Source organism: Balearica regulorum, chromosome 3, assembly GCF_011004875.1.
Source record: "Balearica regulorum gibbericeps isolate bBalReg1 chromosome 3, bBalReg1.pri, whole genome shotgun sequence".
Taxonomy (NCBI): domain Eukaryota; kingdom Metazoa; phylum Chordata; class Aves; order Gruiformes; family Gruidae; genus Balearica; species Balearica regulorum.
Window position 1 is genome coordinate 78,518,742 of NC_046186.1, and position 21,241 is coordinate 78,539,982.

Here is a 21,241-nt window from a genome sequence, read left to right on the forward strand (position 1 = left end):
CAGTAATTTAACTAGCCATGTAGTTTATTTCCGGGGGCAGCACTAATCTCGGAGATGAACAGCATTTGTCTTCAATTTCTTTTATGCTATCTATCTGCCTCATACAGAAGATCTGATCATAGTGTCATTACCAGTAATGATCATGATATCTGTACAGTGTTTTCTCATCAAGATGTAGGGACGCTGCCCAGTAATTGCACTGTAGCACTCTTCTCCTTGCAGTAAAACTACAAAAATCCAAATCTGGAAACAATATAGTATGTATAAAACTCAACAGAAGTTGAAATGAGATGAAGGAAATCCTCATCTCAGCCACTGCTAGATGCATATAGGTCTCAAGGACATATTACAGCATAGGCCCATCCTCGTTTTTTCCTTCTCACTCTATGACTTGCTCTGTTATCTGCATCCTCTTCATGGCTGGGTTCCCCAAGTAGCACTGGCTGCTTATCTTGAAAACAGTTCAGTCCGTGGATGGGAAAGTGAGGAAAGTTCATCATGACTGAATGATTTGGTCATGCAGAAAGTATGTTTTGGGAGAAGGCTGCTGTAAGTGGTGAGGGAAAAATTAGAAGCAGGAAAACCAAAAGGGAAACAGTGCTGGGACAGAGGGCTGACATGGGCAGAAACACAGTTACCTGCTGACCTAAGACAAGTTGGTGGACTCAGCAGTTTTAGCAGATTTTATGGTGTTCAGATATGAACTGTAGACATAGCCAGTTTATAACTTGATGTTATTTAGAGCAGGTGTTAAAGAATGCAGCATAAGAACAAGATAAATCTTGATAAATAGTGGTTCCATGAAATGATGTGTGTTGTCTGCAGTCTGCTGGGCAACCCCAGTTGCTGTCATCTTCTAATGTTGCATATGGGCTTTTCTGGTTTGATTGTAAAGCTATGGTACTAGGTCTGATCCACAGATACAAAAATATGAGAACTTTAAGTGTCTTGTTTACATTTATTAATTAATAAAAGAGAAAACATTTAGTTTATCATCTGTCTGAAAGGGTGAAGTCAGATAATCTCCACTTATAAAGCTGAGATGTCAAAAGAGATTTTTACTCCTAAGACATATGCATTATACTGGCCTTGAAATCTGTTCCTTTACTTCCTTTCTGGAGACAGTACATGTTGGAACACCCTCGGAGACATGCCTGTAGGAGCTGGCCAGTTTGGTTTGCCTCCATCGCTCTGACCCTGTTGGATTACATGAGTGTTTCCTGGGTGAGGGGTCCTACATTTTCCTTCTTTGTAGTAGTAGGGGTTCCAGGGGAGCTCTTAGCTTCCAGGTATTCAACTGCTCCATACATCACCATAGACAACACAAGCACAGACAATAAAATGTACAGTTTGATGTAGACTTGCAGTTTGGTACTATAACCAAAAGCAATGACAAATCCAACTGATTCCCAGAGACGGTAATTGGCAAAGGCAGCCTCCTTGTGTTTCTCAAATAAAATTCCATAGAGTCCTAGAAGGAAGGAGAGACATGGTTTGTGAAGATTAAGTCTGAAACCATATATTTTCTGCAAAGGGAATCAGTAGAGCACAATGGTGAAGATGATAGACCCTTCTTCATAAATGTCAGAGAAAGGGAAATACAAGCTTCGTCTTAAAACATTTTTGCACTCCCAGAGATTGTTATAAGTGAAATAACAGAACAAAAAAATGACAAAATAGAGAATATCAGAGAAAAAGGAAAAGAAAATGGGAGGAAAAAAGAAAGGATGGGTTTTGTTGAAGTAAGATGGCAGGAAGTTTATTTTTCAAATTATCAGCCACAAAAGCAAAGGTTTTTGCACTGACAAGTAAGTAGTAAGAGGAGATGGCCAGGAATGGCCCTTGACACTGTAGCATCCCCATGTGTAACTATTGCTATGGTTATACTAAGTCCTCACAGGCTTCCGAAGAACAGGCACTTTTGTGTAGGGACAGGATCCTTAAGGACCAACTTGCTCTTTCAGTGTGGGCTAGAAAGGATCAAAGAACCATAGGGACCTCCCTGCTGCCATCCTTCACCACTTTAGTGGGGAACCTGCATGGACCCTGCATGCACTGTCTACCTGTTCTTCAAACCATTTTTTTCACCTGCCTAAGAAGGAGATTTGCCTCTCTGAGATAACAGAATCACAGAATGTTAGGGACTGGAAGGGACCTTTGGATATCATCTGGTCCAACCCCCCTGCTAGAGCAGGATCACCTAGAGCAGGTTGCACAGGATCACGTCCAGATGGGTTCTGAGTATCTCCCAAGAAGGAGAATCCACAACCTCTCTGGACAACCTGTTCCAGTGCTCTGTCTCCCTCAAAGTGAAGAAGTTTTTCCTCATATTGAGATGGAACTTCCTGTGTTCCAGGTTTTCAAATTTTCAGCTTCTGGATCCGTTAGCAAAAAGAATATCCTTGATGCATACAGAACCTCTGGACACCAACTGGAAAACTTGCTTGACATAGAGACCTAGTTAAGCTGATCATCCTAATGCAGTCATGTTCACTGGGAAGCTCCCACTGAGTTCAGGTAGCTGCACACTCACAACTGGGAGTCAGGGAATGATTCCCAGCCTCCAGGTCTGACTGGTTGGGCACACAGGGAAAGGGAGAGTGCCTGCTTTCCTCCAGGTGCTGAGCTAGCATCAGTGGTGATTAAGAAGTTGGAGTTTCCACTGATTCAGCTGTGGTGTGCAGGGAGGGAAGGGGAGGTATATCATGAACTTTGACTCTTCTCACCCACTTGTGTGTCTAACAACACATCTGTTTCAAATATGCACATTCAGCCAAAAGGCACAGAGGAGTACAAAGTTCTCTAGAAATCTGCGTAAGGTCAGCTAACCCTTTAGTTTTGTTAAGAAGGGGAAGACATCATCTGTATGTAAAAATTCACTGCTTCCTGATGACTATGGGAGGACATTTACTGAATGATTCAATTTAGACATGATGGAAAACCTGGCCAAGTGCATCACAAGATATACTTAATTCATTAAACTGCCTGAGTGTAGTATAGTGTGAATTATTTGACAATCCTTCTTAGTTTTGCCTAATAAATGAACAAGTACAAGTTGTTCATACAACTTTGCTGATATGCCCTGTGTTATCTTCTGAAAAGGCATTAGTGAGGAGAATTTAATTTAGGAAGGTTTCTGATGTGTAAAGATTTTGGCTTTCAGCTGGTACCTGCTTTCCCTTGCTATTTTGAAGCCTTCATTTTTTGATCAAAACAATGGAGAATTGAGTGGGGATCTAGTCCAAGGTTCAGCTATAGGAAAGGCCGACTTGGCTGGAAAGTTCTTGTTTCCAGGGTGCATATATGGTATTAACTAGCAGTTACAGAGGAGCACAATGGTGGTTTTGCCTCAAATCTAAACATTTACCCCTACCACAAATGCTGTTGAGTGCAATGTGGTGCAAGTTGCCTGGCTGAAGCTTCAGCAAGATCTGCCGAGCTGGCTCAGTGAAAAGGCTGCCAGCTCTGAATTCTTGCAGCTCACTTCCATGGAAATTATCCTTCCTGTTTACCAGTGCCGTTTTCCCACTCCTTCCCCTGGTACTAGTAGGCATGGGTATGTAACAGAACTACTGGAAATCATTTGAGTCCAGGTTTATAAACTTTCCAGACTGATTCATATCCTTGCTAAAGATACCTGGAAAGAACTTTATTTTACTGTAGTCTACCCAGTAGCTCTGTGCTACGCAACTGCTATGCTCCAAGTGCAGTTATTGCCAGGGGGGTAATAATAGCGTCTGTGTTCAGGTTAGATAAGAGAGGGCACTACACACTCTGAAATGAAGCAGCTTTCACTGGAAATAAATGACAGTGTCCGCACACATACACAAACATATTAGGAAACCTTTATAAAATGAAGTGACTCACCTACTGTGAGCCTGTATATCCTCTAGGGGGAACTCCAGTATTAACTAGCCACGGCAGGCCAAAGTAAAGCGTCTTTGATTACCATAAAATGCCTTAAGTATGCGGCACAATGCCATTGTATTTTTTCAGTGGTTAATCTACTGAGTCCCAAGCAGCAGTGATGGGAGCTTGCCAAAGGAAGGACCACAGACCTCGGTCCCCAATGCTGTTTTAGAGGTCTTATCTCACCTCATAGCCTTTGGAGCTGGGAATTTCTCATGTGATGTATATCTGTATAAAACTGATGAAAGGGGGAAGAGATTTAGTCCTAAATGGGCATGTCAAACTGAAGATCCTGTTCTGGGATCCAGCATTATGGAATAATATCACTGCACCTCTGTTAAGATTTCATGACATTACTTGGTGTTTCAGTGTGACAATGTGACAAAGCAAACTCTTTATAAAAATTTTATAACTGAGCGCTGTAGAACAGCTGAAGAAGGTACAGACAAAAAAAGATGCTGTGCAAGCATAAGGAACATTTGGGGTTTTTTCCCAGATAACACAAACGTGAAATTTTCACAAGTATCCTGCAGGAATTTGGGAATGGAGATGACCTGTTACAGTGCTGTAATAGAGATCAGTCTTGTCACAGCACTGCAGACTTCACTTGTCATCAAGTAAGCATGATGCGTTGACCACCATTTATGCCTCATCTTGGGATGGGAACTGCAGCCACTTCCCAGCCACCTTCTCTGACACTTAGGTCCTCTGTACTTATCCCTTTTCTCCTAACAAGGGTATCAGGTCCATCTTTGTCAGTCATGCAGGGACCTTACTGAGGAGATGTCCTTCTCAAAGGACAGTTCAAATGTATGTAAATCCCTGAAGAGAGGGTGCAAAGAGGATGCAGCCAGGCTGTTTTCAGTGGTGTCCAGAAAAAGTGGACAAGAGGTGATGGGCACAAACTGAATCACAGGACGTTCCCTCTGAACATCTGGAAAAACTTTTTCACTGTGAGAGTGATTGAACTCTGGTACAGGTCGCCCAGGGAGGGTGTGGAGTGTTCCTCCCTGGAGATATTCAAAAGTTAACTGGACATGGTCCTGGATAAGTGGCTCTGCCTGGGTGGCCCTGCTTGAGCAAGGGGGTTGGACCAGGTGACATCCAGAGGTCCCTTCCAACCTCAACCCTTCTGTGATTCTGAAAGAAGCCAAGTGTCTGAGGGCAAGGCTTTCTGGAAAAAAGAGAAGCAGAATAAAGGGCAGGTCCCTTATCCTAGCGGAAGAATAAGATATGGCTCTCAAGAGTGTTGGGAAGTAGCCTGATGAACATTCAGGAAGACTGTTGCTGAAGAAGCAGGAAATGAACAACTTTACTTCAGAGAGACCAAATCCTCACTGATGATGTCCTTCCATGAACCTGAATAATGAGAGCACTGATTTAAAAATTGTACCAAAGGCAGAAGGCTGTGGATTAGGATGAGAGAAGATGAGAGGGTGTCCCTTGATGTATGTATTAGCTCTTCTCTAAGACATATGAGCTGGAGCTTGTGGAGGAACAGAGAAGTTTGGCTGGTCACTTTCTTGTGTGTAGAGGCTGGCACTGAAAGGAGATCAGTGCTGGGCAAAGGCCTGTGGTGTTTTCCCTTTGGCTCTTCAGGAGGAAGATGATAATTTATCTAGTGGGTGAAATTATATAAGCTACTGAAGCAACCAGAGGGACCAGAAGGAGGGAGGCCAAGACACATAACCTGATGTGGGCTCAGATGAGCTAGTTCTGTCACATGCATATTCCTATGGCATCTGCCAAATATGAATTTGAGATAGAGGAAAACAATATTCATTAAATAAGAAGCAAAATGCAGGAGCAGATGGGAGAGCATTTAACTGTCTTACTGACACAGGCATTGATTTAAAAAGAGCGTGACTGACAGTCATCAGCAGACTTTGCTTTAAGTCATCACAGACTATGGCTCTTTCTCACTGTCTCCAGCATTTTGGAGTCTGTCTTTAGTCTCTATAAGAGAACTTCCTTGAGGGATAAGTTTAAATAATCCCTGATGGAAATTGGTTTGTATGATTGAGAGCAGCCCTGAGGACTTGGGGGTACTGATTGATGAAAAGCTCAACATGAGCCGGCAGTGTGCACTTGCAGCCCAGAAAGCCAACCGTGTCCTGGGCTGCATCAAAAGTGTGACCAGCAGGTTGAGGGAGGTGATTCTGCCCCTCTACTCTGCTCTTGTGAGACCCCACCTGGAGTACTGCGTCCAGCTCTGGGGGCCCCAGTACAAGAAAGACATGGAGCTGTTGGAGCGAGGGCCACAAAGATGGTCAGAGGGCTGGAGCCCCTCTCCTATGAGGACAGGCTGAGAGAGTTGGGATTGTTCAGCCTGGAGAAGAGAAGGCTCTGGGGAGACCTTAGAGCAGCCTTCCATACCTAAAGGGGGCCTACAGGAAAGCTGGAGAGGGGCTGTTTACAAGGGCATGGAGTGATAGGACAAGGGGTAATGGGTTTAAGCTGAAGGAGGGTCGATTTAGATAAGATATTAGGAAGAAATTCTTTACTGTGAGGGTGGTGAGGCACTGGAACAGGTTGCCCAGAGAGGTTGTGGCTGCCCCCTTCCTTGGAAGTGTTCAAGGCCAGGTTGGATGGTGCTTTGGGCAACATGGTCTAGGGGAGGGTGTCTCTGCCCATGGCAGGGGGGTTGGAACTAGATGGTCTTTAGGGTCCCTTCCAACCCAAACCATTCTATGACTCTGTGATTTTATGATTCCATGATTCTATGATTCTATGATCAGCTCATTATCTGAACTGTCAGTACGTAATAATTGTACTGTATCACAAAGCAGAGGAACGTAAAAGATGATGAGAAAAACTGTAATGCATCAGATAAGAAGTCCAATGTATACTTCCAGTATACTTCCAGTAACAGACTCCTAACATAAAAGTGTGAGAAATGAGACAAGTATACATCAATCTTTCCCCCTCCAATGCCCTCCTGACTCAATCAAAGACATAGGGACTTTCTGAGTTGGAGATTTCCTCTGGACCACTAGGCTTTAATAGCCTTCAAGAGCATTTGCCCCTGAAGTGATGTAATTCCAGCTCAAAAACATTTACATTTTTGGCAATGAATTCCATACTTTGATTATGCATTGTGTGAAAAAAGCATTTATTTTGATTTCTATAAAGCCTGCTGCCTGATAACTTTATTTGGTACCACTAGTTTTGCTATTAAGAGAAATAGTGAATTTCTAATCACCTTCTCCATATTACTAAGGATCTTACTGACTGCTTTCCTTACTTATCACTTGTCTAGGCTAAAGTGTTCTAGTTTGTTTGTCTTCCTTAAAGTGGAAGTGTCCCGTGACTCTGCTGCTTTTTATTGCCTTCTTATGCCTTATCACATTGGATTATGATTTTTGAAATGGAGCAAATCAGAACTGCATGGATTTACTTGGTCACACAATGTTGCTCTCTGTGATTTTCTCCTTCAATTTTTTTCTAATAACTCCTAACAGCCAATTTGCTTCTTTTGTTGCTGAGCTATGAGCTGATTTTTTTATCCAGAGTGCTCTCCTTTATTGCAAAAGACAGACTAAATGTATCATTCTTCTTAGTTTTCTAATTTTCTTTGAAATACCTATACTCCTCAAGAATATTTATTCTGAATATCCATTAGCATCTTCTGCAGTGTTCTTCTCTCTTCATCTTGGAAAAATTTGTTTAATGAGTATTTTACTTTCTTCGTCTCAACTTGTTCTTATTTCTTCTACTTTCCAATGAGCTCACGTATTTCTTTTAGATGCTGTCTTAAACCCATTATCATTTTTATGCACACGTTGTTTTATAAATACAAACATGCAGATTTTTATATCTCAAGAGAATACATTTCATTGTCACCAGGACTTACCATTAGTTTGTGTCTGCCAAATGGCATCAGCTAGGCCCCAAAGAGCAGGAAATACAAAAAAGACAGCAAGCTGCTTAGGATGAGGTTTCCATAGCAGTAATGCTATTATACAGGCCGTGTTTGTAACTGTAGCTGTTGATTTAGAAAGAAAGAAGAGAAATATAAATGCAATTACAAAGAGGACAGATAGTGGTAGATGACACTTTCAAATTCTTCCCCCAACTAGAGCACAAGGCAATCTGAAAATCTTTCTGGTTCGCTGATATTTGCACTGACTGAGTTGATATCACATGAAATGCAAGACAATGCAGTCCTTTGACAGTCTTTAATTAATAATTCTGAGCAGTGTCCTGAGCTAAGAGATCCTCAGCACTGATATGGCTGTTAGCGCAAAGGACAAGAACTGCCACTGAGTAGAAGAAGGGGCTGCTGAAAGACTTGCAGTCATCATGTGAGACATGTGGAAAGGAGGAGGAAGCACCCTCCTGCTCTCCTTACCTAGTCCTTAAACGTAGATTTCCTTTCAGGGCCAGAGGAGACAGTTAAAGATACACAGAGGGTCTGGTGACTTTTTGTCTTTCTTTTAAAAAGCAGTTTGTAGATGAGTCACTGATTCCTCCCCCCATAGGCACACTTTCACAGGTTGAGTACAAGGACCATTAAACAGAACCGAGAAGTTCAGAGGTCTTGCATTACTAACACTATAGTTTTTGTTGTTGTTGTTGTTGTTGTTATTATTATTATCATTATTATTATTATTATGTTTTTTTAATCTAAAATTAGCTTTGTAGAGTGAGACATACAGATACATGCAGAAGAATTTCTGAACTACTGACTGTAGCATAAAGGACTCTATATTTCTTCTTCCTTGCACAGGTTTAAAATTTCCTGTGGAGGAAATGCCTAGAATGTCTAGATGCACATTGACTCAGTCAGTGATGTTTCTAATAATACAGGTTACTGTGTAGTGGAAGTAACATATTAGTACACTTCAGTATAAATAGCTTATTGGATACAGGGACACAAATGAAATATTTCTCGGTATTTTTCTGCCTCCATTACTCTGTTATTCATTGGAACACTGTTCTCTGGAGAGAGAAATGTTCTTAAATATACAAATCTCATATCATGGCAACCTGAAAATTACTGTCCCATACACAAGACCTCAAGTTATTCTAGCCTGACATGCTGACATATGACTTTCATTTTTCTCCCTATAGAACAAGTAGTGAAAAGGACATCAGGCCAAACTTAAAAATTTTCCTGAAATTCCAGACTGGTTGCTGAAATTTCCAAGTTCACCGTCCGCTGAGACTCAAATAAACAGCATATCTCCCGAGGTTCTCAGTTGCTTTCTCTCCATAAAATTGAGGAGGTTTCACCCTAGTGGAGAAATCCTCCGCAGGTCTAGCGTAGACCTCAACATCTGTGTTGTAAGATCATTTATCACCAGTTGTGTTAGAGCTATAAAGCATCAAAGCTGTAGGGTACTTTCTGAGTAGATGGCACCCTCAAAAGCAGGGTGAACTACACCACCAGCAAAGTGATGTAAGGCAATGATCTCAATACAGTGGTTAACTGTGCTGCCTCTTTCCTCATGAATGAGTTTGCCTCCAGATTGACTTTGGCTTTTTAATTGATAGCTGGCAGTGAGCTCTTATGCATGCAAAGGGTGGAGCACTGGAATTGATATATTACATGAGGTGATCGGTCCTTCAAGCGACCATTACATACCTAATGCAAACAGAAGTTTTCTACCCGTGAACTGAGAGATCTTTCCAAAGAGCAGAGAGCAGAGGGAGTTTACAGCTGAAAAGCAGATCATCGCATAACCAACGTAATGTATCCCCAGGGCACAGGTCACATAGGTCTGGAAGAGAAGAGACAGTGGTGACACATTTTCTTCAGTGAAAATATGCAGCTAAGGTTCAAGGGTAAATGTATTTGGTAAATAGCCCTCATGGATGAGATCAAAGGAGCACAGCTACAGAGTTTGCTGACAAGTGTCTGGCATATTGACATAGTTGGCCTTCAGCAGTGATATTTCTAATCCAGTTCCCAATCAGACTGATGCCATGCAAACAGTAACAAGCAGGAAAAGAAACAAGCACTGCTCACTATGCAAATAAAACTGCTGGAAGCAGCGCTAGGAATTTTTTGCCCTTCACTTCATAGCCCAAGAGGTGAAAATTGACAGTGAGCACTACAGTCATTACAGAGCAGCTCCCAAGAACTGAAGAGGACCTCATCTGTAAAAGCATACAGCCAATGGAGGTAGCCATGGAGTGCCCCTTTGAATCCATTCAAACACAGCAGCAAACGCACTCTTCCATCTGCTTATATGCAAGCTTTGAAAGCTTAAGTGTCAAATAAGCAGCTCAGGAAGTTTGCCCCCTTTCTTTGGAGGCTTTCTCAACAAATGTCTGGAGAACACATCTGCTGTGTGTCTAGGTTTATAGAGAAGCTGGAGGAGCAGAGGTGGTTTTGACCATTTCAGTCCGTCAGGGTTTGGACCTGTTGCCCTAGTGATTGGTGAGGGCTTTCAGCCAGCCCCATTGAGGGGTTGCCCTTTTACCACAAAGGTTCTCAAAATAAAATACATGGTATGTGTGCTGACTTGCACTTACACAAACTCTAGGGAAACCAGAAGGAAGGAAGATATAAAAGCTTTGCAGACTTCTGGCTTTCCTCCCAGTTTGTTATTTACAACAAGCTGAAGAGTTTGAACCTGTAGCTCTCTGCTGTGGCCTCCACTGGTGAGTTAAACACTCTACAGTGTTCTTTTTAAGGCTGTTCCAAGGGACATATTTACTGCTGGCCTCTCCTGTTTGAAGATGTCACTCAGAGTTCATTCAAGCAGAAGGAAGCAGTAATTTAGTAAACCACAAATCACCATTGAAAACATCTTCATTTAACAAGTAAATATAGATCAGATGCAATAGTAAGACACAAAGGCACAAAAATCAATCACACACAAATAGATTTTCATTGTCATCCACACCTTTGTGTAGTCACCAGAAAGAAATCCCTGTTCAAACCCACTGTACATTGTCAGAGGGATTAGAAGACACTGTCTTTTATCTTTAAGATGCTGGAAAGTTGCTAGGAACGTAGACCAAAAGGATGGTGTCTCTAGTATTTCTTTCTCAGTCTCTGCTTGGTCAGATTTGATCTGGTCCAGAAATATAACAATCAGCAACACAGCTAGCACACCACTAGCTGCAAAAACAAAACAAAAAGTTCATGAAAAAATGAGGAATGCTGGAAGAATGATGGGAAGTCGCTTGCTGCTGTTATTGTTCTGACTTAGTGCTTAGCTCTCTGTGGGATGTTTTGGCAGATGCATCTGATTCCGCTTCAGTGTAAAGGCCATTTCTGTGTAAACAAGAAGGCCTGATCTACATTCACATCTTCTGCATACAGCTGCGCACCTCGCAAATCCCCTCAGCTTAACTGTGACTGGCCTGCTGTGACAGCCGCCCGGCCAGCTGCACGGCCACAGAGGGTGATCGCTCACCCTTCCAGGGCAAACCAGGGGTCGCGGGGACGGGAGCTGGCCAGAAACAGCTCCCTCGGGAGCTATCAAAAGGCTTTAAATCAACACGAGAGAGGAATATTCACTTCCAGTGCCAAGGTTTTCATGGCTAGGGGGAATCTTCCTTCACATACATGGAAAGAAAAATAAAGGGCTAGAAGTAGAACTGCTGTCTTGGATCCTAGTATATGCTGCTTTTTTTTTTTTTTTTTTTTTTTTTTTGGTCAGGTCGGAGCCATGCTTTGAGTACAGAACATGTGCTATTTTAAAGATGATAGTGAGCAACTCTGGATGACTGCAAAAAGATGGAAGTTACAGCTTCCATAATTTCCTAGCAGAAGCAGCATATGAAAGAATGCATGGAGTATTTAATCAGAAAATTATCGTGTATATCAGTCTAGGTTTCTTGCTTGTAAAGTGAATCAATACAATTTTTTTCATGTTATAAGAAGATAACTGTGGCTCATAATATACATTAAGCAGCCACAGATTCACAACTGATTGCTTCGTTGCAGATGCAAGGCATGATTATGTTTCCTCTCTTACTTATGCTGACTAGAATTCCATCCATGGAAACAAGTGGCGTTCCAAGTAAGAGGAGAACCAGGCACCTCTTCCCATCCACATTGCCTGTTTAACGTGCTCCTATGTTACTGTGTATGGGCATGCTCTTTCCTGTGAACTTTTAATGTCTAAATACATGAGCATATTTAGATTAAATTGGCCTCAATTTTTTATTGCTTATTATTTATCATCCATGTCTCCTAGAGTGAAATTGTATTCTCCAGTGTCCTAGTTCTCCACTGTGACTGAGCTGTAAACCCTTCGTGATGTAAGTCACTGTCAGTTCTACCAGGGTGTTTATTAGGGGTTGTGGGCTGACTGCAGGACTTATATGGGAGAGAGCAGGACATCCACATTTGCAGGACAAATATTCTAACAAATATGTCAAATGAATCAAGAGTGATTATAGGATATAAGTAACTGCATGGCTTAATAGTGGTTGGTATGAACATAAATAGAAACATCCACAGTCTTGAGAAAACTAAACAACAAAAGGCTTTTCCGTTATTGTCTCCACCCAAGCTGGGCGAAATATGTATTCAGCAACCAAATAGAGGAGACATTTTAAAAAAGTCTGTGAATGAAATATTTAGCTATTTGGTTTCCCTCAAGGTAGGAAAAGACATATCTTTTATTAAGAGCTTAAAAGAAAAATGAAACCCTACTGACGCGGGGTCAGTAGACAGCAGGGTTGCATTCATTTTGCATGAGCAAAGCCTAAGGGAGTGCTGTGTGTTAGTCATCAAATTTAAATTTAAACTTGTGAGCCAAACCTGCCTTGAGCAGAAAGGCATCAGCTCCAGCACACTCTGGAAGGGAAGTGGGGGGATATTCTTTGCATTTTCTCACCAATTAGGAATGGAGGTTGGGGAAGGAGGGAGGGTTTGCTGTGATGCCCTTGTCCGGTGAGGGCTGGCTCTGAGCAGATCACATACTCTCTGTTTGAGTGTATGACACATTCCGTGCATCTCTCCCAGCATAGAGAGTACATCTATGTGCAGAGACTGCAAAGATATTTTAACAGAGCTAAGGTAACATATTGCCTTGTCAGATACTTCCCCTTTATTCAGAGAATAACTTGTTTTGAGCCGGATACTTTTTGAACTTTCGTCACTGAATGAATCTTTGCGCATTTATTTTTGTCTTTTCAATTTTTCATGGCACCAGCCTTTCCTGTCTTTGATTCCTTTCTAGCCTTATGCAAGGGAGGTCTATAGCAGCTGTAGTTACTAAATGGGAGACATGCCAATTCACCTAGTGCTTCTCTTTATCTTCGCCTTTCACACTAAGGTAGTATAATTCAAGCATCACAGCTAAGAATTGACTGAAGTTGTAAAATCTCAGCACAGATCAAAAACCTCCCCCCCCAAATGACTGCATGTTCTGGGAGGCATGGTTCAGGTCCACCTCTAATTACAGAGCATTTCTTGTGCTAAAACTGTTTTACATGTGGTAGGACACCTGCCCGTTGTGATAGGCATCCCCAGATGACTAGAAGTTGGTGAGTTCAGGTACCACTAGCTGGGCTGCTCTTTGCATCTTGGGCTTCTGCATGCATATATAAATCTGCCCAACGCCCGCAGTAACAACTAGTTCATGATAGCTGAGTGAATTTAAAACTATTCCATGCATAACCAGATAAGCTGCTGTAATCCTCTAATTGCGATGTGGGCATACTTTTGATTCTGGTCTGCAGAGTAACATTGACTGTGGGTGAAACAGTGGGGTGACCATACTGGGCTCCAGCTTTATTCCAGGTGCAAAGTGTAAAGAGTGTCTTGCTCCTTTAGACAAAAATGACACAGCACTGGCACAAAGCATTGGAAACTATTTAGGAAGGAGTTGTTTACAGCTCTGACATATCTTATTTCCTTTTAGCAAATTGGATTGAAGGATGAAGTTGGAAACTTAATCTGCAGAGTCATGCTAGGCTTCACAAATAGTAGGTTCCCCATCAGTGATAGTCATTAAAGATTGTGTGAATTACTTACCAGTGTAAATCCCTAGCAGAGTGTAGATTAAGGAGTTGGAGGGTTCTGCTGACCCAGTGGCGTTAGTGGTATCAGTCATGCAGTCATATGCTCCGCAGCATGCCAGGTTTTCTTCTGAGACTTCCACTAATTCAGTAAGAACCAAAAGAAAGGCAGGTCAGGGAAGACATCAGATGAGTGCACACTACATGTAATGATATAAGGAGAAGGGAATCCAATGCTCGGTGATTGGTCCTGGTTTCAAATCCTTCCTGATTAGAGATGTTTAGCTTCAGAATCCCAGTTTAACACACAAAAATTTGGTTTAACAGAAATAGTTGCTCAAGACAGAACACTGAATTGATGGTTACATGGAGACTTGGACTAAAGCCAGAGGCTGAAATCTGAATCCAAGCTCAATTTGCGTACTCAAAGTTCCAGTATGTATCTGTACCTCTTAATCATAATACCCCACAGGACAGATGCCTCAGTGTACACCACCACTGAGCTGATACAGCCAGAGCACATTATCACTCTCCAGATAGTTTCTGTATGTGTTATAGCAACAGAAATCACCCCAAGATGCCTTTTTGTTTTATAAATTCAAATTATGATTACCCACTAATGCAGTCTTCCAAGAAATCAGTTTTTCCTGACTTTATTACTGGCTTTATTACTCTTTGAGTACATATTGAAACTATAACAGTTTGGCAGGGTTTGGAGTAAGACCTTTACTTTGTTCAATCACATCAGTGTTGTGCTGGGCATGTGTCAAAGCCACACACGTGCGTACTCACACACCCTGTGTGTCACCATGACACGGTACCCACTTCCTCCAGTACCTTCTCTGTAGAGAAAAGACTGCTAACCCAAAGTGTGAGCCTGAATGAGCTGTGTAGTGGGGAAGGATGATCAAAAACAGGACTTGATCTATAATTTTTCAATTAGGGTTATTGTGTAACTACTTTTGGTGTATTTTTCTTCATTGCTTCCAATCAAAGCTGCTGCAATGTGAATCAGCTCTTTAACTAGCTTCATAAACAACTTTAGGTTCTACATCAGATAAAACTTAATAACATAAAGAAAATCGTTACCTTATTACAGCCAGTGGCTACCACTACACAGTTTTGAACAAACAGACCCTGAGCAAAATTACCATATGCAAAAGGTGAATCACACTAGTAAAGTGTGGAAGTGTGCAAAACAAGTTTTTATCTGTTCATGCATCATCTGAAGATGAAGATGCACATGCAATTAGTGATATGGAAGCTGCAAGGCAGGATTTGCTCCATTCCTCTAAATAAGGCTGCAATATTGATAAGTGAGAAAGGATGACTCTTATAATTTACATTGATTGCTGTCTTCTGTTGTAGTATTACCTCATGGTGTAGCTTGCCTTGCTGCATCTGGATGCAGCGATGTGGGCAATATGTCAAGTGTATACACATGTCTGAATTTTATGCATTTTGATTCTGCAGATACATACCAGATCTTTGCAACTGCTCAGTGAAATTATACATTTTAAGTATATGAACAATATGGGTGGATACCTTTGCTGCACTGTCAGAGGAAAGGAAAAGAAGTGAGTGACTGGAGATCCTTACCCCCTTGTCCCCCAAGAAACTCCCTCTAGATTAAAGCTGACTCTCACGGTGAAGGCACAGTTGGGAAGCTTATGGTATGACTGCTCATCACCGTTGTGAAGATATGCAAGGCCTGTGGCTTTGAGAGCTGTTCACAGCACACCACCCAGGAACACAGCATTTCCTGAAATCCTGCACCACAGCCTCTGCCCTGCAAATGAAACCAGAATGGCCATTCCCTCCTGAGACATCGTGTGGCTCAGTGATCAGGTCAGGAGGGCTCTGTTGCACTTGATGCAGTCCTTTAGCATTCTGCTTTGATGGTGTTTCATCTATAGTTGCTTGCATTTAAAGAAAGCATGATTCTCCCTAAGTATCACACCTGTGACAACTGCTTTGCCATAAACTCAAGGATTCAAAGATTAAAACCTGATGCCAGCTCCCCGACATTTAGTTTTAACTTAATACCTATTTGAATACCCTCCAGAGGACATAATGTTTAACTGAGACAGGGAAGAGAGGTAACTTCTTGCTATTCGTAGCAGCAGTGTATATGGAAAGCTCTTTCCCTGTCCATCCTGTTCTGACTTTGACAGCATAGGAAAGGCATGGGAGACTGCAATGATAATACACTGTTACACTTTGAATCTCTAAGGTGGTGTCCAAGTATTAATTTATCTTCACAACTGCCCTTTTAAAGCTTACACCAATTACAAGCATGGGAAATGAGGGCAGCGCTGTTGAGTGACTTCTTCAAGCTACATCGGCATCTGCTGTCTGAGCCTGAAATACAGCAGAGGAGCCCTGGCATGCAGACTCCTGCCAACAGCTACTTCTATTTCTTCTTGACAATTCTGTAAAGCACTCATTTGCAGCAAGCACCAGCATCAGCTTGAGTAACCTTGAATGTTTAACAGCAAATTAATCCAATACTACAAGCTTTGCAAAAAGGCTGCTTCAGTGTTTTGCCTTTTGTTTTAATCCACTTTAAATAGAAGTCAGATGTGAAAGACTGTCACTGCCTGCAGCCTATCTATGCTTTACAACACAGGAGTGGAATTCAAAAGGAATTCAATAGACATCTATTTGTGAGCTAGTTGTCTGAACTCTCTTTATAGCTGATGAAGAGTTGATAGAAAATAGACACTTCCAGAGAGCAATTTAGCCCATCTATTTCAGACATCTACCTTCAGATGAGCTAAGTCACATCTGAAGTGCCCATTTCCACTGACTATGAAGGCAATAGAGGGCCACCAGCTCAGCTACAGAAATCTACCTTTTAACCATCTAGAACTAGCTGTGTTTACACAAAGAAGCACCAAGATTTTTAAATATATTTTACCTTTGTCGGAAGCTTGGCTAAATATCAAGGATGAGATAAGATTTCCCCAGATGCCAGAGGACTGAAATATCAGAAAGAAGACCCCAAAGTATTGGTTGATAATGTCCTTCCCATTTTTTCCTGCTTTTTCAGCATATGAATTGCCAGCAATGGTGAGATAAGTGCATTTGGCAGACCAGAGCGGTGCTCCTCCTAAACCCAGGATCACAGAGGTAGGGATTAGCGTGTACCTGCCAAAGAACACTTTATTTAGCATAGTTATCAGCCATTAGCATAATAATCATTTGCCTAAAGATCCAGACATAAAAATAGACATCAAAGAAATAGATTTACCCTTTGTGTGATTCAATAAGTCTACTAAATGGAACCAAGAAAGGGCCAGTCTTACGAAGTTTGAGATGTGCAAGCAGTCCCAGCTGTGTCCAGGGGCTAGGCTGGCTAGGCCGGCTAGGCCTGTGCTCATGTGCCCTATCCTCTTGTAACAGAGCATTAAATTGCACCTGTGCTTCAGAAGATGGATCACAATAACTTTCCTCTGCTGAGTTGCATCCCCTGTCACTGGAGAGCAGAGGTAAATTGTTCATCCCCCTCTGAAAGGGCAAGGCAGGAGCTGACCTCCTCCTGTGGTCCTCTATTCCCAGAGCCACTGGCTGGAAGGCAGCCTTCCCTTTAATCTTTTTAAAAACAGTCCCAAAAGACATTCGGATTTAAAATGAAACTTCTGGGGCTTTTTTGGTTTTTTGTTTGTTTTTTTTTTCTGAATGGAAATCTCTGCTACATACATGAGTTAGAAAAGCAGCTTCAGGTGGGCGGATGGATGCATTCATTCTGGTTTTTTGCACATTTTCACCTCGCTGCTTCATCTGCAACCGGATTTATTTATCCCTGGTTTTTGCGGGTAACACCTTTTGCATCCAACTTCCAGATCCGCAACACAGAGGTAGAGTAGGAATTGAGAAGAAAAATAAGAAAGAACTTCTCCCTTACTGATTTTGTTCACACACAATAGACAGGGTTAAAGTATTTAAATTGTACCAGCTAGCATAGAAGTTCCCTAAGGAGAATGCGATGTAGCAGCACATAGAGCCTGCGATGGTCCACTTGCAGCCCAGCTTCTTGATGAGGACTGGAGGGAGGAACATGGACGATAAGATGAGTGCAGCATAGAGAACACTTAGGGAAGCAACGCCCAGGCCTTCTTCTGAGTGGAGACTGCTCTGCATGGACAAAACCAGCGGTTGAGACAAATTTTATCACAGGCACATGTTTCTATGTTGTACAGAAAGTGGCTTCAGGCAGAAATAGACACACAGAAACTGAGGCTGGGTATTACTGTCTCCTTTCCCCAAAGCAGCCTGAATATGGATTTATATGAAAATATGATACAGAATCAGATGACGATTGCTCAGATTCAAAGCCTTGGTAAGTCAGACCTTTGATTATTTAATGTAATTCATTTGAGTTTCTCTTTGAAAGCAAGCTGAATGAAGGATAACCTCTTTTCTTGGCCTTCCCTTTTTGTCTCAGGCAGGAATATCCTCAGATCTGCATTGCAAGGGTTGACTTAGCAACAATGGAAGATTCTTTGCTTTAAACTACAGGTCTGATAATTTCTAAATTCTTCAGAGGCAAAGGTCCAAATATCCTAATATGCTCATAGCAACCCTTTGTAGTTGGAAGTAATTGATTCGCTCACATTTTCAAAAGGGAGGATTAAGATTTTACTCATCTAAACAGGTTTTATATTTTTATGCTCAAAATAGTTCTCTTATCTTGCTACTGTAAAAGTTGCAATGAGAAGATCAAGGTGCTTCTTATCAACATTTTCCTGTTAGTTTTCATTAAAAGCTTACGTGATCCGGTATGATTTTGGAAGAGGGGAAGGGGGAGCGAGGGGGTAGCACTGGAGAGCACTGGAGGAGAGCGAGGCTGCTGGCAGCTGCACCCAACACTTCCAAGCCCTGCGGTGGCTGCGTGGTCTGGCCATGCAGGACCATGGTGACAGCTGTGAGGCTCCCTTGATGAGAAGCAGGCATCAGGACAGTGAGGTGAGGAGGGAATTTTCTCTGTCAAGCAGTGTCAATGTAGTTGGGAATCGGAATGGTTGTTTTGTAAAAACGCAAAGAGGCTTCCTGATCACTGAGGTCTTATTTCTGAAATACCACATGCCTGGTTTTGTCAGATACAGCTTCCAAAAATTAGGGGCCAGGACTCCAAAATCATATGATGATCTTAATTGTTACTGGGTTTTGGGTGGCGGAATGTTGACATAAATGATGCACATTTTTAATGCTTCTCCTGCAGGCTACAACACAATAAAATAACCTACTTCTGATTGTGTCTCAGCAAGTCCTCTATAACCACCAAGACAAAATGGAGAGAGAAGAAGGCGACTTCATGAATCAGCACCATGGCCTCCTGCAGCGTTAGGGGAGGCTTTGTGTTCCAGCACTTAACCTGAGCATGCACCATTTCAGATGGTGGGGCTGACTCATGGTTTCTTGGGTTTATCATTCCCCTCCTCATTAGTCTGCCCAGCTTGTAACATCTCCATCCATTTTTGGGACTGTTTTTGCAGAACTTCCCTGAACTTGGAATTTGACAGTGTCAGCTAACAGAAAATGTTCAAGGAGAGAAGAAGAGAGACAGATGTACAGAGCTAGCAGGGACCTCCTCCTGTAGTGAGGTCAACCCCTTGTTATTGCAAACAAGTGTATCGTGTTTGGTATCAAGCTGCACTTTGTAAGCAAACAGATTCCCACACCAGTTGGAAAATCCTTCTAGAACCCAATTGGTCAGGATCGTCTTTTAATATACTGTCTAAACTTCCTCATGGATGGCTTATATCCATTTATTTGTCATTAGACCAGCAGAGTCTTCTAGTCTGAAAAGTTTGTCCTCATGTTTATTTACTCTGAAGTATTCATAGACAGCAACAGTAACCCTCAGTCATTTAGTAAGGCCATACTCAACAAGCCAGCTCTGATGGTATCCCGAATGTTCAAGTCATTCTAGAAACTATCATCTCTGCTACTGTGTTTTAAGATGTTAAATACAAACCAATACAAGCCACAGCTGCCTTTGATTTAAAATAATATTTTTTTATTATTATGTTACATCATGACATCAGGAATTATTGTATTATTTCATACTTACATTATTTAATGGATTGGACATACACTTTTTTTTATTTTACATTGCTTTATAATAATAATATCATAGCAATTACAAATATTCAGAACAAACCCTTTCCAGAAATGGAGTTTGTTTTCCATTTTGTATTATCTTCTTTTCAGAAAAATCTCAGAGAAATTTAGTTTTCATTCAAGCAGCTTTTGTGAACCTAAAGAAGTAGCAATACACAAGTATTCAAACTATGAGAAGTACTAGAATAATATATTTAGTAAATGCTATGGATCTGAGTGAGGGATACAGTGGGGGATACTAACCTGCACCAAATTGACGTCATAATCCACCTCATAAAAAATATTGTGCATGCCGTCCTCACAGAAACCAGGGAAAGACTGAGAGGTTTCACACAACCAGCTGGCCTGATGATACACTTTCAGCCAGTGGGAGATGCTCCACTTACCTGTAGGCTCTGGAGTCCTCCATAAGCAGTGAAGAGAAGTAAAAATCCGAAAGAAATGACCAAAACATTCTTAAGATTCCTTTCCATGTTGATTCATACAAGACAAAAGGTCAGCCGGTGTGCAGAGCTGATCCAATTATTCCAGGGGATGCTTTGAGTTGGAGAAAAACAGCTTAGGTTTTGTTGGGAAAGGTCACTTCTCACTGCATTTGTAGAGGAAAGAGTTGTTAATTATTTGAGGATTGGCCAGTGAACTTTACTTTTTCTGATACTGAAAACTCTTTACAGAGTTGTTACTCATTCACCTGTAGTGACTGAGGCAATAACGAGCACTCCCAAAGGACATCAGTCAGTTTTTATTAGATAGCTATACAAATCACTTGCAGCACTTCGCCTGACTTTAGTATTGAAGTTGTACATTATATGGCTCTCTCCTATCACTAGCACAGAAGAAAAAAATTGCAAGCAGTGAAATGCCTGTCTGGCATAAAGATACACAAATCCATAAAGGGCAAAGATTAAAAGATCGTACAGAAATCCGTATTGGGCCTATTGCTTAATTAACGTTACAAAAGCGTACTTGGAAATGAGACTGTTTGTGTTACGCTGTTGCCTGCACACACCAGCTTTATATCTAGGCAGCATACCAAAACAAGGCTGCTGGCTGCTGGCAAGTGGGAGAATCTTCACCCGTGGTGAACCCCGTGGCTTCGGTGTTTCAAATTTACCAAGCCATACTCATAAAAATAATTTTCCCCCATCTTTCCCATCAACTCAGAAGCCAGTAAGAAACATGGATTGAGCAGATAAATGAAAAAGCAACTTCCCTTCCCCTCCTCCGGAGTGTGGAAAAAGCCCCAGCCTTTGTGGGATGTGTTTGGCCTTGCTCGTGC

General features: G+C 41.8%; 1 protein-coding gene across 4 annotated transcripts; it reads right to left on the minus strand.

The window, feature by feature from the left end:
- Nucleotides 1–931: 931 nt before the first annotated feature.
- Nucleotides 932–20,765, minus strand: UNC93A (unc-93 homolog A). Of its 4 annotated transcripts, none has more exons than XM_075748574.1 (9): nucleotides 20,654–20,765; nucleotides 20,349–20,551; nucleotides 17,792–17,882; nucleotides 16,757–16,986; nucleotides 13,853–13,978; nucleotides 10,764–10,981; nucleotides 9,497–9,632; nucleotides 7,763–7,894; nucleotides 932–1,471 (listed from the first exon to the last, which is right to left on the minus strand). In XM_075748574.1, exons 3-9 carry the CDS (start codon nucleotides 17,836–17,838, stop codon nucleotides 1,206–1,208), a joined length of 1,155 nt encoding a protein of 384 aa, XP_075604689.1. In that variant the 5' UTR covers nucleotides 17,839–17,882; nucleotides 20,349–20,551; nucleotides 20,654–20,765; the 3' UTR covers nucleotides 932–1,205. The 4 variants fall into 4 exon arrangements, with proteins under 4 accessions (XP_075604689.1, XP_010299831.1, XP_075604688.1 ...); XM_010301529.2 differs by having other exon boundaries at nucleotides 17,792–17,973; XM_075748573.1 differs by lacking the exon at nucleotides 17,792–17,882.
- Between the last annotated feature and the right edge of the window lie 476 nt (nucleotides 20,766–21,241).

Bases quoted from the DNA above. Each gene is read 5' to 3' on its own strand.
- UNC93A (XM_075748572.1), bottom strand. From the start codon at position 17,457: ATGTCTTTTGGGACTGTTTTTAAAAAGATTAAAGGGAAGGCTGCCTTC. The intron at 10,982-13,852 runs GTAAGTAATTCA...TTGTTTTTGCAG, and splicing joins TCTGCTAGGGATTTACACTG to CTAGTGGTGTGCTAGCTGTG. The intron at 1,472-7,762 runs GTAAGTCCTGGT...CCTTCCTTCTAG, and splicing joins TTGGCAGACACAAACTAATG to GACTCTATGGAATTTTATTT.